This window comes from Erpetoichthys calabaricus, chromosome 4 (assembly GCF_900747795.2).
Source record: "Erpetoichthys calabaricus chromosome 4, fErpCal1.3, whole genome shotgun sequence".
NCBI lineage: Eukaryota > Metazoa > Chordata > Cladistia > Polypteriformes > Polypteridae > Erpetoichthys > Erpetoichthys calabaricus.
In genome coordinates, this window is record NC_041397.2 from 160,572,705 (window position 1) to 160,589,024 (window position 16,320).

General features: G+C 40.8%; 1 protein-coding gene across 5 annotated transcripts in view; it reads right to left on the bottom strand.

Annotated features, from left to right (window-relative positions):
• Positions 1–16,320, bottom strand: part of LOC114641433 (TIAM Rac1 associated GEF 1) — a 471,138-nt gene that overhangs the window by 324,598 nt on the left and 130,220 nt on the right. For all 5 annotated transcript variants that reach the window (XM_051925737.1, XM_051925739.1, XM_051925738.1 and 2 more), the window contains exon 4: positions 6,297–6,744. In XM_051925737.1, the coding sequence (XP_051781697.1) occupies positions 6,297–6,744 (448 nt within the window). The remainder of the gene's footprint in view (positions 1–6,296; positions 6,745–16,320) is intronic.

Consider the following 16,320-nt stretch of genomic DNA (forward strand, 5'->3'; position numbering starts at 1 on the left):
CATGATACTGAACAATCTTTTTTTTCAGATCTTTTGAGAGTTGCTTTGAGGATCCCATGTTGTCACTCTTCAGAGAAGAGTCAAAGGAAAGCACAACTTGCAATTGACCACCTTAAGTACCTTTTCTCATGATTGGATACACCTGTCTAGGAAGTTCAAGGCTTAACGAGCTAATCCAACCAATTTGGTGTTGCAAGTAATCAGTATTGAGCAGTTACATGCATTCAAATCAGCAAAACTACAAGGGTACCCAAATTTTTGCACAGCCAGTTTTTCACATTTGATTTAATTTCATACAACTGCTTCACTAAAAATCTTTGTTCAGAAAACACCCCAGTACTCAGATGTTCCTAGGAATTGAAAGACATACCACTGTTATCTTTTTTGTTGAAAACAGAGTAAATTATTATGCAGGCTGAGAGGGGTTCCCAAACTTTTTCATATGACTGTATATATATATATATATATATATATATATATATACAGTGGTGTGAAAAACTATTTGCCCCCTTCCTGATTTCTTATTCTTTTGCATGTTTGTCACACAAAATGTTTCTGATCATCAAACACATTTAACCATTAGTCAAATATAACACAAGTAAACACAAAATGCAGTTTTTAAATGATGGTTTTTATTATTTAGGGAGAAAAAAAATCCAAACCTACATGGCCCTGTGTGAAAAAGTAATTGCCCCCTTGTTAAAAAATAACCTAACTGTGGTGTATCACACCTGAGTTCAATTTCCGTAGCCACCCCCAGGCCTGATTACTGCCACACCTGTTTCAATCAAGAAATCACTTAAATAGGAGCTGCCTGACACAGAGAAGTAGACCAAAAGCACCTCAAAAGCTAGACATCATGCCACGATCCAAAGAAATTCAGGAACAAATGAGAACAGAAGTAATTGAGATCTATCAGTCTGGTAAAGGTTATAAAGCCATTTCTAAAGCTTTGGGACTCCAGCGAACCATAGTGAGAGCCATTATCCACAAATGGCAAAAACATGGAACAGTGGTGAACCTTCCCAGGAGTGGCCGGCCGACCAAAATTACCCCAAGAGCGCAGAGACGACTCATCCGAGAGGTCACAAAAGACCCCAGGACAACGTCTAAAGAACTGCAGGCCTCACTTGCCTCAATTAAGGTCAGTGTTCACGACTCCACCATAAGAAAGAGACTGGGCAAAAACGGCTTGCATGGCAGATTTCCAAGACGCAAACCACTGTTAAGCAAAAAGAACATTAGGGCTCGTCTCAATTTTGCTAAGAAACATCTCAATGATTGCCAAGACTTTTGGGAAAATACCTTGTGGAGTGATGAGACAAAAGTTGAACTTTTTGGAAGGCAAATGTCCCGTTACATCTGGCGTAAAAGGAACACAGCATTTCAGAAAAAGAATACCATACCAACAGTAAAATATGGTGGTGGTAGTGTGATGGTCTGGGGTTGTTTTGCTGCTTCAGGACCTGGAAGGCTTGCTGTGATAGATGGAACCATGAATTCTACTGTCTACCAAAAAATCCTGAAGGAGAATGTCCGGCCATCTGTTCGTCAACTCAAGCTGAAGCGATCTTGGGTGCTGCAACAGGACAATGACCCAAAACACACCAGCAAATCCACCTCTGAATGGCTGAAGAAAAACAAAATGAAGACTTTGGAGTGGCCTAGTCAAAGTCCTGACCTGAATCCAATTGAGATGCTATGGCATGACCTTAAAAAGGCGGTTCATGCTAGAAAACCCTCAAATAAAGCTGAATTACAACAATTTTGCAAAGATGAGTGGGCCAAAATTCCTCCAGAGCGCTATAAAAGACTCATTGCAAGTTATCACAAACGCTTGATTGCAGTTATTGCTGCTAAGGGTGGCCCAACCAGTTATTAGGTTCAGGGGGCAATTACTTTTTCACACAGGGCCATGTAGGTTTGGATTTTTTTTTCTCCCTAAATAATAAAAACCACCATTTACAAACTGCATTTTGTGTTTACTTGTGTTATATTTGACTAATGGTTAAATGTGTTTGATGATCAGAAACATTTTGTGTGACAAACATGCAAAAGAATAAGAAATCAGGAAGGGGGCAAATAGTTTTTCACACCACTGTATATATACATATATATATATACATATATATATATATATATATATATATATATATATATATATATATATATATATATATATATATATATATATATACATACATACATACATACATACATCTATCTATCTATCTAAATGAAATCCAAAGTCTGTCTGTATGTCTGTCTGCGTTTCATGAGAGAACTACTTAATGGAATTAAATTTGCCTGAACATTCTGGTTGATTTTGTGACCTATATATATATATATATATATATATATATATATATATATATATATATATATATATATATATATATATATATATATATATTATAGTTTGCTTTCGGTACCAATTTATTTGCCCAAATTCGAGACAAACACAGCGGGCTGAGGGGAGGAGGGCAAGGCCCTCCTCACTCACTCGCCAGCCTCGGAGCATACCTTACATCTGCTTTGCTAGCGAGTAAGAGAACTACGTAACAGATTTAGATTTTTTTTTTCTATAATTTGCTTGAACATTCTGGTTGATGTGGCGACTTCTCTCATCACGCTAAGAATCATAGTTTGCTTGCAGGAGCAATGTATTTGTGGTAATCCAAGACAGAAGCTACGGGCCGAGGGGAGGGGGAAGCGTGACGTCAGGAGTGGAGAGCCGGACAGAGCCCTCCTCGCTGTCCTGTTTCACTTCAACGTAGGTGGAGCCGCAGAGGATGGCTATTTATGCAATAAACTTAAAAATACAGTATAAAATAAACTAGAATTTGCAATGTCTCAAATTCAAATAATCTATGTTTAAAACTGTAAAAATAATAAACAGCATTAAAATTAGGGCTGCACGATTAATCTTTCTTTTCTCATGATAACGATATTTATGACCCACGATCAGTTAATAAATATCGTCGCGATTTTACAGTATAAAGACCAAACTGTTTTTTATGGGCTGAGTTTACGGATTGGACTGCGTCACTATGACGTTACTGCGTCTAGATTGCAAGCGCTTTCTGAAGCAGCAGAAGTCAATAGCAGCAATAACAGTCAGTCAGAATAAACATATGATGGCAGAGCAACGTGTAGAAGTGCGATCGTTAGTTCCTAAAAAGGGGTCATACTCAGTTGTCTGGAACTATTTCGATTTCGAGGAATGTGATGTTGATCAGGTACGAGTCTTGTGCAAACTTTGCTACTGTTCCGTCCAAACGTCCCAAGGTAACACAACAAACCTCATCAACCACCTTAAAAGCCACCACAAAGTACACTATCAAGAATTTCAACGACTGAAGGCACAAACAGCAACAACAAAAAATTACCAGCCATCCACAACACAGACAACAATATCAGGGACATTGTTCAACGCAATACCATATCTGCCTAGCCAGTACCGCCGCTCCCTATACGCAGAGTACGCAGTCTGCGTAGGGCACCAACTCCCAGGGGGGCACCATCCCAGCTGCTCAAAAAATCGTTTTTATATATTATAATAATAAATTAATATTAATAATATACATATACAAATAAACAAAAATATAAACGTATATATTGCATTTTACGGTGAACGCAGAGTAGGCTAAGCACACGTGATGACGCGCGCGCCCTCACCTCTGTACCCAAATCTCTGGATTGCTCTGCGCATATCAGTGACGCTCCCTGTAACTGTTGCCTCTGCTGAGCGAAGTTTTTCTAAAATGAAGCTCATCAAAACGTACTTGCGCTCATCTATGGCACAAGAGAGCATGAGTGGTCTGGCAATTGTCAGCATCAACTCTGAATTAGCAAAGGCTTTATCATATGAAGAGCTCACTTACGACTTTGCCTCAAGAAAAAGCAGAAGTGTGCCTTTGTAAATTTTGAACTTTGGAAAGCTCCAGCAGATGACAGTGTTGATTTTATTTCAGTTTATTATTGTTTATTTTATTTATTATAAATGTTTTATTTAAAGTGTAATTTTAGTTTGTATTTTTTGCTGTAGAGCTACAATTGTAATTTATAAATGATACAATTTATTTATGTATTTACTTTTATTTGAATAAAGTTCTATTTTGGCCCCTATAGTAGGTGTTTTTTTTATTATTTTATTTTTACTTCCGTAATATTTGGGGGAGGGGGCACAAAAGTAAATTCCTGCTTAGGGCACCCATTTGGCCAGCAGCGGCCCTGTGCCTAGCTCGCAAAGACACCGGGAAATAACAGAGGCGATCACGTACCATATAGCCAAGGATATGTGTCCAATAACCACCGTGAGCAGTGAGGGGTTTAACAAAATGATCGCAACACTTGATAAAAGATACAGCATTCCCTCACGCAACCATTTTTCCAATGTTGCGCAGCCCTCGCTGTATGCGAAATAACGAAAAGAAATAGAAAGAGAAATTCTCAGGCTCGGCCTTGAATATTTTGCTGCCACGACCGACTTATGGTCAAGCAGAACTGCGGAACCTTATTTGAGCTTGACAGTTCATTTTATTGACAGCGAGTTTGAGATGAAAAGCAAGTTTTTGCAAACTTCGTTTTTCCCACAAGACCGTACAGCGGAGTTTATTGCAGTGGGCTTCAAAGAAGCGATGTCCGCTTGGGGCTTGGTGGAAGAAAGACTTGTGTGCATCACAACGGACAACGCAGCTAATATGATTAGGGCAGCATCTGTGAATAACTGGCCGAGGCTACACTGCTTTGGTCACAGACTTCATTTACCAAAGGAATAATCGTCATTATTAATCGTGATAAAAATTTTGAGCAAAATAATCGTGATAATCATTTTTTCTGTTATCGTGCAGCCCTAATTAAAATAAATTATTCATGATATTAAAATGATATTTGAGAACATCAGAACAATCTAGACAGAGAACAGACCATTCACTTCAAGAAAGCTCACCAGCCCTATGCACGTTAAATCTTCCAAAGTAACATCAAGTCCAGTTTTGAAGATCCCTAAAGTCATACTGTCTACCACAGTACTTGCATGTGTCTATGGTTCTCTATGTTAGGAAAAACTTTGTAACTTTTTGTTCAAAGTAACAGTCTTCATCCATTGTACTAATTTCCTTAATAATTTTAAACACTTCGAATCATGTCTCATCTTAGGGCTGGTTTATACTTCAGGCTCAGAATGTGTACGCACACGCATCATGACTGCCATGCGTTCCCAGTGTTCATTTGATGCGTCCTCTGAGAAAGTCCTCAGAAATTAATGCGACACGTACGCGAGTTGCAGAACCAATAAAAAGTCGGGGGGCACAGTGTGATCAAGTTGGAACGTGACGTCAGAGTCTCTGTTTACTACCAACATGTGACAGAAAGCCGCTATGCGGATCCTACAGGATCAATGTGCATGCTTCAATGTTTGATGAATGGTTCAATATGGTGAAGCAAAATGCCGACATACAACTGCATTTGTGGTGCTTTTATATTCAAGCATCTCATATTTCCCAACGTAATGACACAATACATTTTAAGTCTCACATACCATCTTCTGTGCAGTCTTATTAGTCTTATACAGATATTTTTCTTTTGCAGCTTCTTTTTCAAATCCTTATTAAACAACTACAGAGTTGTTCTCCAACTAATTCTATATTTTGGGATGTACCTGTTTGGTATTATATGCAAGACATTTTTAAACCTGTTTCACTGCTCCTCGACTGTCCCCACACTTAAAAGCTTATCCTACTTTATCATTATTAGAGTTTGCCATAACTGTTGAAAATTTGCCCTAACAAAGTTAAACTTAACAATTTTGGTCTTTGCACTTATAGTCTTCCTAAACACTGAGAATCGTTTTATATTATGGTCACTTGACCCTAGTGGTTCAATTACCTCTATACCCTAAACTGTATCCTGATTATTACTAAATACTAAATCTAAACAGGCTTGCCCCTGCTTTAACATACTGTGTTAAAAAAACAAAGCACTGTACTTCTAAAAACTCCTGCTCCGCTCTTTGCAAGCTTAGTCCAGTAAATATTTAGGAAGTTAAAGTCCTCCATGACTATATTATCCCCATGTAAACTTACCTTTTTAATATTACTGAAAAGATAAATAATCTTAATATTACTAAAAAGATGTGATATAACACTCTCCTAAAATAAGGAGGCTGAAGATTAGTAACATTTTAAAGATAAAATGTAAAATTCAAATGTGTGGTTCATCAAGTTATAAAAAAAAAAATATAACCATCATTTTTACAAAATTCCTATTCAGAAATAAATAAATATGGTATTTACCTTTCAGAGAAACCCAATAATGTTTCCACTTTCTGCGTGGGGCCAGCTCTACTTTCTTGTTTTTCTTGTGTACCAGGAAGTTTTTGACAGACAATGCTCCAGCCTTTCGAACAGTGCCTTGTGCAGCACTAAGAATGTCCGACTGGCCAGGAGAGCTCAGAGTGCCACTGCTCTGTTCATCACTGCCTGCAGATCCTGCTTCTTCAAGGTTCTCTGTGTTAACTGAACTCATCTGAAGCTCACGCCGGAAGTTTTCATAAACTCCTTGAACAGCATCTTCACTGTTACTGCTAGCTTCACTTTTTGCATAAATACTACCTTCTGTCAATGCATCTGATGAGTAAGTAGCTGACATGGCCTCTGAGCATCTTGATAAATGATATGCATCGGTTATTGCCCCATGGATCACACTGTCTGCATATTCACTTCCTTCCTCTGTTGTAATATCCTATATAAAAAAAAAGTGTTTTAACAAAAGGAAACGGTATCACAACAACATTTAATTCATGCTAGGACTATCCAAAGTAATGACTGCATTAAATTTTACAGCAGCAGATACCTAATTTAACTAGAACTTCATAAACATATAATACTTCAGCCACCTAGAGTAACAACTGATTTCCTTTTCCCTTTACCAGAATTTCTTCAGTGTTTCCTTGCTATTTCTTCCATAGTGTGGGTACCATTAGTCCAGTTGCAATTCAGATAGGAGTGTGAAAGAACCTCCATTTCTCAGTCAGTCAGTCATTGTCCAACCCGCTATATCCTAATACAGGATCACGGGGGTCTGCTGGAGCCAATCCCAGCCAACACAGGGCGCAAGGCTAGAACAAACCCCGGGTAGGGCGCCAGCCCACCACAGAGCACGCGCACACGCACACACCCACACCCACACACTAAGCACATACTAGGGACAATTTAGGATCACCAATGCACCTAACCTACATGTCTTTAAACTGTGGGAGGAAACCGGAGCACCCGTAGGAAACCCACGCAGACACAGGGAGAACATGCAAACTACTGTTTGAAAACATTTTGTTAGTCATATGTGCTGACAAATAGGTTGACCCATAGTTGATTTGTCTGCCAAGGTTTACAGAAAGGAGGTCACCTTTCCTTCTAGCCTTAATAACTAGAATTGATTAGGATAAAACTGGTAGTCTAGAGTTACAGAAAACACAGGGCTCATTTAGCTTATCCATCCATCCATTATCCAACCCGCTGTATCCTAACAACAGGGTCACGGAGGTCTGCTGGAGCCAATCCCAGCCAACACAGGGTGCAAGGCGTCATTTAGCTTATATGAAATACAAACATAAAGGTCCCTTTACCCTGTCAGTGCAGTGTGTAACCTAAAGAAATAAACATTCTGTAGCCAATGACAAGTTAACACAGACAGCATTGTACATTACGATGAGCAATAAAAAAGTGGATGTCACTAAAAACATAAAATCACTTTTAAAACAGAAATTGCCTAATAATATTAGGCAAAGGAATTATATATAAATTTACTTAGATTAAAATGACATACAACATTAGAAATACATGCAGACATCTTTTGAAAGTTTAAGAACAGACGTTTAGGAGCACAAATTATAAGACACTATATGATGTTTGATGAAAGAAAAAAAACAGCAGTGTTTCTGTTAGGTCTCCTATTTTAAAAGACTAACTGCCTCAAAGCTGGGGTCTATCAGATGACTAGAGAAGGTGATGGTGTCAGGGTCACAGGATTGTAGTGTGTGAAGCCAATTTCGGGTTGGAGAGTTGGTGGATAAGGCAGCTAGTTTTGAATATACAGAGTGAACTCATGAGAGAAAAAAATGCCATTACACAAAAAGCTCCAGAGGGGCTTCCAGAAGCCTAATTTGTCATTTGAAAATGCTGTCTTAAGTGCTACAAAGAATTTAACCAAAAACAAAAATGTGACAATAATTTTGAGAAAATGTTACAGTTTCTGGTACCAGTTTTTTAACATATAACATATGGATAAATCAAGCTAAAGTCAGCATACATTTAGAAATCTTGCTTCACAGTGTATCATGAACTGAAACCTATCTATTGATAATAAAAATATGGAGTGGACAAAAATACATTCAGATGCAAGAAGGGTTCAAATTTACAAAAAAAGAAAACAAAACAAAAAATAAACAGCTCCAACTTCTTTTATTCTGGTATGAATGGTATTTATACTGAAAATAACTTTCTGTATGCAGTGAAGTAACTAAGTGGTAGGCACATAGTTACAAAAATCATGGTCATTGTTTACAAAGGTAATGTAAAGTAAGAAAGCTGACAAAATGAGAATAGCACAGTGAAGTATAAAGACACTAACAACAGCACAGGAAGTATGTGATGGTTCAATAGAATGCTTTAAGGCAAGAAATAAGGAAACGCCAGACGTCCCTGAACCTATCATTGGAGGGAAAATGTAACCAAGGAGGGAAACCAAGGCAAGACAACACACTGCAGGAACGTCTGACCTTTTTAGAATCAGAGTTCACTTTACTGGCCAGGTACACTAATGTGTACTAGTAATTTGTCTTGATAGCATTGGTGCAACATACAAAGACAACACAGAATACGAAAGATAAAGTGTACACAGATAGTGAGTAAAAGCTCAGACCTACAGTGCATCCGGAAAGTATTCACAGCGCATCACTTTTTCCACATTTTGTTATGTTACAGCCTTATTCCAAAATAGATTAAATTCATTTTTTTCCTCAGAATTCTACACGCAACACCCCATAATGACAATGTGAAAAAAGTTTATGTGAGGTTTTTGCAAATTTATTAAAAATAAAAAACTGAGAAATTACATGTACATAAGTATTCACAGCCTTTGCTCAATACTTTGTTGATGCACCTTTGGCAGCAATTACAGCCTCAAGTCTTTTTGAATATGATGCCACAAGCTTGGCACACCTATCCTTGGCCAGTTTCGCCCATTCCTCTTTGCAGCACCTCTCAAGCTCCATCAGGTTGGATGGGAAGTGTCTGTGCACAGCCATTTTAAGATCTCTCCAGAGATTTTCAATCGGATACAACTCTGGGCTCTGGCTGGGCCACTCAAGGACATTCACAGAGTTGTCCTGAAGCCACTCCTTTGATATCTTGGCTGTGTGCTTAGGGTCGTTGTCCTGCTGAAAGATGAACCGTCACCCCAGTCTGAGGTCAAGAACACTCTGGAGCAGGTTTTCATCCAGGATATCTCTGTACATTGCTGCAGTCATCTTTCCCTTTATCCTGACTAGTCTCTCAGTTCCTGCCGCTGAAAAACATCCCCACAGCATGATGCTGCCACCACCATGCTTCACTATAGGGATGGTATTGGCCTGGTGATGAGCGGTGCCTGGTTTCCTCCAAAACATGACGCCTGGCATTCACACCAAAGAGTTCAGGTTCAGGTGCCTTTTGGCAAACTCCAGGCGGGCTGCCTTGTGCCTTTTACTAAGGAGTGGCTTCCGTCTGGCCACTCTACCACACAGGCCTGATTGGTGGATTGCTGCAGAGATGGTTGTCCTTCTGGAAGGTTCTCCTCTCTCAACAGAGGACCTCTGGAGCTCGAACAGAGTGACCATCGGGTTCTTGGTCACCTCCCTGACTAAGGCCCTTCTCCCCCGATCGCTCAGTTTAGATGGCCGGCCAGCTCTAAGAAGAGTCTGGTGGTTTCAAACTTCTTCCACTTACGGATGATGGAGTCCACTGTGCTCATTGGGACCTTCAAAGCAGCAGAAATTTTTCTGTAACCTTCCCCAGATTTGTGCCTCGAGACAATCCTGTCCACGGAGGTCTACAGACAATTCCTTTGACTTCATGCTTGGTTTGTGTTCTGACATGAACTGTCAACTGTGGGACCTTATATAGACAGGTGTGTGCCTTTCCAAATCATGTCCAATCAACTGAATTTACCACACGCGGACTCCAATTATGCTGCAGAAACATCTCAAGGATGATCAGGGGAAATAGGATGCACCAGAGCTCAATTTTGAGCTTCATGCAAAGGCTGTGAATACTTATTATACATGTGCTTTCTCAATGTTTTTTATTTTTAATAAATTTGCAAAAATGTCAAGTAAAATTTTTTCACGTTGTCATTATGGGGTGTTGTGTGTAGAATTCTGAGGAAAAAAATGAATTTAATCCATTTTGAATAAGGCTGTAACATAACAAAATGTGGAAAAAGTGATGCGCTGTGAATATTTTTCGGACGCACTGTATTTAGTAAGAATAACTGAGAAAACATAAGAAAAAAATTGTTTAGGGGGCGTGTTGTTTTAGGATTCACTGGTACACTCTGTCCTGGTGCAGTCATCTTGAGCTCTGGGGTGAACCAAGGCTTATCATTACATTTGCAGAATAACAGAATGAAGGAAGTGTGGGATGGGATGAAGATCATCACTGGCTGCAGCTCGAGGCGGGGTGCCTCCATCGAGAGAGACGTGGAGAAAGCAAACCTGATGAACAACTTTTTTAGCAGGTGTGACCACCCTAACCCATTCTCACTCTCACCTCAGAGTACTGCATCCTTCACCCATTCTTCTGCTAATACCAGCATAGGAGAGAGTTTCCCCCCACCCACAATTACAGCAGCCCAGGTAAGCAGAGAGCTGAGGAGACTTCGGGTCAGCAAAGCAGTGGGTCCAGATGGGAGTATCGCCACGAATGTTGAAGGCCTGTGCATTGGAGCTGGGGAGTCCTCTACAGCAGGGGTAGGCAATGTCGGTCCTGGAGTGCCACAGTATGTGCAGGTTTTTGTTCCAACCCAGTTCCTTAACGAGAACTCAATTATTGCTGATGAAGCACATATTGCTTAAGTGACATTTTAATGCTTCATTTTAGTGGTCTCGCTTGTTAGGTTCTCCAACCTTAATTGCTTATTTCAATCTTAAACTGCTGCATTCAGTGTTTTAATTGCTCCTTATTAGCAAAAAGATGTAAAACAGGGGTAGGCAATGTCGGTCCTGTGAGCCGCAGTGGCTACAGGTTTTCATTCCAACCCAATTGCTTAATTAGAAACCAATCATTGCCAATCTCAGACCTTATTTAATTTTATGGCTTGTTAGTCTGTGCAATGTAAGGCTTTTATATCGTAGATTTTTTTCCTTTCCAAGGATATCATCCAAATGATTTGAAGCCTAAAACAGATCATTTTCAGTCTGTCATTTTTCTATTAAGTGTTTTATTAAATCCAACCGTGCATGATGAACACACACAGATGTGATTGGAAAAAAGTTAGCTGGAGAACTGCTGGCTGCTTTGTCTTTTACATCTTATTGCTAATAAGGAGCAATTAAAACACTGAAATGCAGCAGTTTAAGATTGAAATAAGCAATTAAGGTTGGAGAACCTTAACAAGCGAGACCACTAAAATGAAGCATTAAAATGTCACTTAAGCAATATGTGCTTCATCAGCAAATAATTGAGTTCTCATTAAGGAACTGGGTTGGAACAAAAACCTGCACATACTGTGGCACTCCAGGACCGACGTTGCCTACCCCTGCTCTACAGCACATCTTCAACCTGAGCCTGGAACAGGGGAGAGTCCCGAGGCTTTTGAAAACATCTTGCATCACACCAGTCCCAAAGGTATCACGTCCTGGTGAGATGAATGACTTCAGGCCAGTCGCCCTGATGTCACATGTGATGAAGACCATGGACAGGCTGCTGCTTCACCACCTGAGGCCACAGGTCCACCACACCCTCGACCCTCTGCAGTTCGCATAGCAGGAGAAGGTGGGAGCAGAGGATGCCATTATCTATATGCTACACCGATCTTTTTTCCACTTGGACAGAGGCAGCGGTGCAGTAAGAATTTTGTTTCTGGACTTCTCTAGCGCCTTCAACACCATCCAACCTCTGCTCCTTAGGGACAAGCTGACAGAGATGGGAGTAGATTCATACCTGGTGGCATGAATCGGGGACTGTCTTACATACAGACCTCAGTATGTGCGTCTTGGGAACTGCAGATCTGACATTGTGGTCAGCAGCACAGGAGCGCTGCAAGGGACTGTGCTTTCTCCGGTCCTGTTCAGCCTATATACATCGGACTTCCAATACAACTCTGAGTCCTGCCACTTGCAAAAGTTCACTGACGACACTGCTATCGTGGGCTGCATCAGGACGTGGGCAGGAGGAGGAGTATAGGAACTTAATCATGAACTTTGTTAAATGGTGCAACTCAAACCACCTACAACTGAACACCAGCAAAACCAAAGAGCTGGTAGTGGATTTTAGGAGGCCCAGGCCCCTCCTGGACCCCCATGATTATCAGAGGTGACTGTGTGCAGAGAGTGCAGACATATAAATACCTGGGAGTGCAGCTGGATGATAAACTGAACTGGACTGGACTGCCAATACTGATGCTCTGTGCAAGAAAGACACAGCCGACTATACTTCCTTAGAAAGCTGGCATCCTTCAACATCTGCAATAAGATGCTGCAGATGTTCTATCAGACGGTTGTGGCGAGCGCCCTCTTCTATGCAGTGGTGTGCTGGGGAGGCAGCATAAAGAAGAGGGACGCCTCACGCCTGGACAAACTGGTAAGGATGGCAGGCTCTATTGTAGGCACGGATTTGGACAGTTTGATATCTGTGGCGGAGCGACAGGCGCTGAGCAGGCTCCTGTCAATCATGGAGAATCCACTGAACAGTATCATGTCCAGACAGAGGAGCAGCTTCAGCGACAGACTGCTGTCACTGTCCTGCCCCATTGACAGACTGAGGAGATCGTTCCTCCCCCACACTATGCGACTCTTCAATTCCACCTGGGGGGGGTAAACGTTAACATTATACATGTTATTGTCTGTTATACCTGCCTCGCACTCTCCACCTTGTATTTTTATCACTCTTTAATTAATATTGATTTTATCAGTATGCTGCTGCTGGAGTATGTGAATTTCCCCTTGGGGATTAATAAAGTACCTATCTATCTAAGTGTCAAATTGTTTTTGCTGGAATGCAAACATCTTCACAAAAACAAATATATGAAGCATCAGTGTATTCATGTATGTTGGAGGTGGTAAGTTTTGAAGGTACTCCAGTCTGTACAGGTAGAGCCATCCTGAAGTTCATCTATTGACTTGCTGGTCTACTTTTTAACTGTTCTTTTACTGGCTTTACAGTTTTCAGCTTTCATCACTGGTAGGGCATTTTATTGCTGTTGACATTTAGGAAAGCCCTGGTTAAAACTAACATGGTTAAAATCACCCAAAATCTGTGAGCCCAGGTTGTCTTTTTCGATCTCAGTGATTACATCAGCAAGTGACTACTGCACTTTGTGAGCACTGGCACTAGGGAAAATATAAACACCAGTGTGAATCACTAAGGAGAACTTGCATGGTAAATAAAACATCTTATAGTTTATAACAAGCAATTCAAGGTTGGGACAGCATGATTTAAAAAGAACTGTCACACTGTTACACAAACCTTGATTAATGTAGAAACACACTCCTCCACTCTTTGCTTTGCTGCAAAGTTCTGTAACATGGTCCGCTTGCTACAGTGTGAAGTCAAATAAGCTAAAGCAGAGTCCGGAATAGAGTCATTCAACCAGATTTCAATAAAGCACAGAGCAGATAAAAAAGTCAGTTTTAGTAAATATTAACAATAGAACCTCTGAAGCCTACGAAAAAGCTCATAATCCTGGGCCACATTATATTCCTTTACAACTCTCCAAGTACCGTCTTTTGTTTTGCAAATGTGTCGATCAGCACAAGCAGCAAACAGCCTGCTATCCCATCCCCCCACCGCCGCAGCTCAACTCAGGCTAAAAGTTCTCCCAGCTCATGTCTGTTTATCTGGGTGTGAGGTGCTTGGAGTTGTACAGGGTAAACAATATATCATTATTTGGAACACATGCATTTCATGAATGTTCCGTGTCTACAAAGATCTATGTAAATGTAGGATAATAGGACATGAGGTATATAATGTGTAAAGACTGAAATCCAAATATCAAATACAGTAGACCCCTGCGAAGTCGCGGTTCAGGGTTCGCAGTCTTAGTCGTTCGCGGCTTTTTCCTTAAAACCTATTAATTGTTAGCGGAAAGCGCAAATATCCTCCACAATTTTTTATGCCATTTTTTCGTGGCAATACTGTGCTGTAGAGAGAACAGGAAGCAACCGCTGAGGGAAACGCGGGTTGGGATAGTGAAAGTACCAATCCGACAGCATTATTCATTTCTCCTTGCTGCTGCTTGATTGCTGCCCTGTGACACGTCTCCAGGAGTGTGGGTTTACCACCGCTGAGGGAAACGCGGTTTGGGATGGTGAAAGTAGCCATTCCCACAGCATTATTCATTTCTCCTTGCTGCTGATTGATTGCTGCCCTGTGACGCGACTCCAGATGAGTGTCCTCGTGTTTGTTATTGTATTCATTTTGTTATTCTTAAACTCACAAGATGTCACTGAATCACACTGCACCTTCTAAGGCTTCTGGCACTGAGCCTAAGCTCCAGAAGAAGTTTAAAACACTCCGAACACTCCAGGAGAAGGTTGAACTACTGGATTTGCTCCAGGAACTAAAAAGTAATGCTGCAGTAGCGTGCCACTATGGCATTAATGAAAGCACCGCACGCTACATAAAGAAGAATGAAGCAGTGATCTGGAGTACCGTATCTGTAAGTTTCTGTGATAGTGCCAAAATGGTATATAAAAATAAAAATATTGTCAGGATGGAATCTGCCTTGACATTGTGGATCACCGACTGCAGGAAGAAGAACATCCCCTTAGACAGTAACATCATCCGTGAGAAAGCACAGAAATTGTACCAGCAGTTCGCTACAGGAGACAATGTAGCAACTTCCCATCACAATGTTCCTGAAAGGAAAGTCAGCATGAAACCCCACCAGAAGAAGACCTGTCCAAAGATACGACTCCTCCTGAAGCGCCTGAAGAAGAGGCGCCACCCGAGGAGTTTTAAATCCTGTGCATCGTACTGCACAGCTACTTTATCACCATCATCATCATCAATATCATTCATCATTGGTGAGTACCTGTACATTTTACTGTATTTTAATTAAATGAAATTATTATGTATTTACTCTACTTATAACAAAGAAAACGACAGAGCATACCAAAGAAAATGTGATTGCATGAATTACAGTACGTATAGCGGTAACATCGGTATTTTACATTCTAGCACCGCGGGAGACATAGCAGTACAGAACTGTACAGAAGACGAGTTTACCTTTACATGCTGTTTTTAGGTAATGTATTAAGGTAATTTTTAGGTAATGTAATATTGTATTAAGCTGAGTTTGCAACGAAATTTAAAGTGCTTTGGAGGCATACTGTATTTAGGGTTTAAACTATAAAAATAGCCTCTGTTAAATATTCCTAACAAGGGGGCTCCGCCCCCTGCTCGCTTCGCTCGCCTACCCCCGGCGTTTTGAGCCCGTGCCCGCTGGGCAGCCACGTGTGAGGATGCCGCACGTTTAATACGGAGCGTTCGCCCGTGTCACTCTGGGGCCCCCCACTGTTAAGACGGCGCTCCATCCGTACTATTATGCGGTGCATTGTGGACTACTGCGGACCCCGTAGTGTTTCCAGTTTCAGTTTGTATCTCGGTTAGTCGAGCTTTTGTTTTTGAACCTTTTGAATTCCGGTCTTCATTATCTGTAACCTGCTGTCCATGTGTTTGGCCCCCTCGTTTAACCTGTTTATGACGTTTTACTTTGCTTTCTACTCTGTCTTTCATTTCTGATCTCGCTTTATTCTGCTTTTGTTTCAATGACACCTGGTCCGTGGTGAATATATTTTCCCTTTTTCGTTGTTTCTGCCTTTATATTCTGTATCTCGGTGTGCATGTGTTTCGTGCCTAGGTTTTTTTGAAGCTGTTGCATTCCAGTTTTCACCATCTGTAACCCGCTCTCCATGTGTTCTTCCCCGTTCTTTAATCCCTTTATAAAGTTTTACTTGTTTCCTACTCGGTGTTTTATTTCTGACCTAGCTTTATCCTGCTTGCGGCATGTCAGACGGTTCGTAGTCTCTCCCGTTTTACTCTGGGGAGGGGGGCTTTGTTC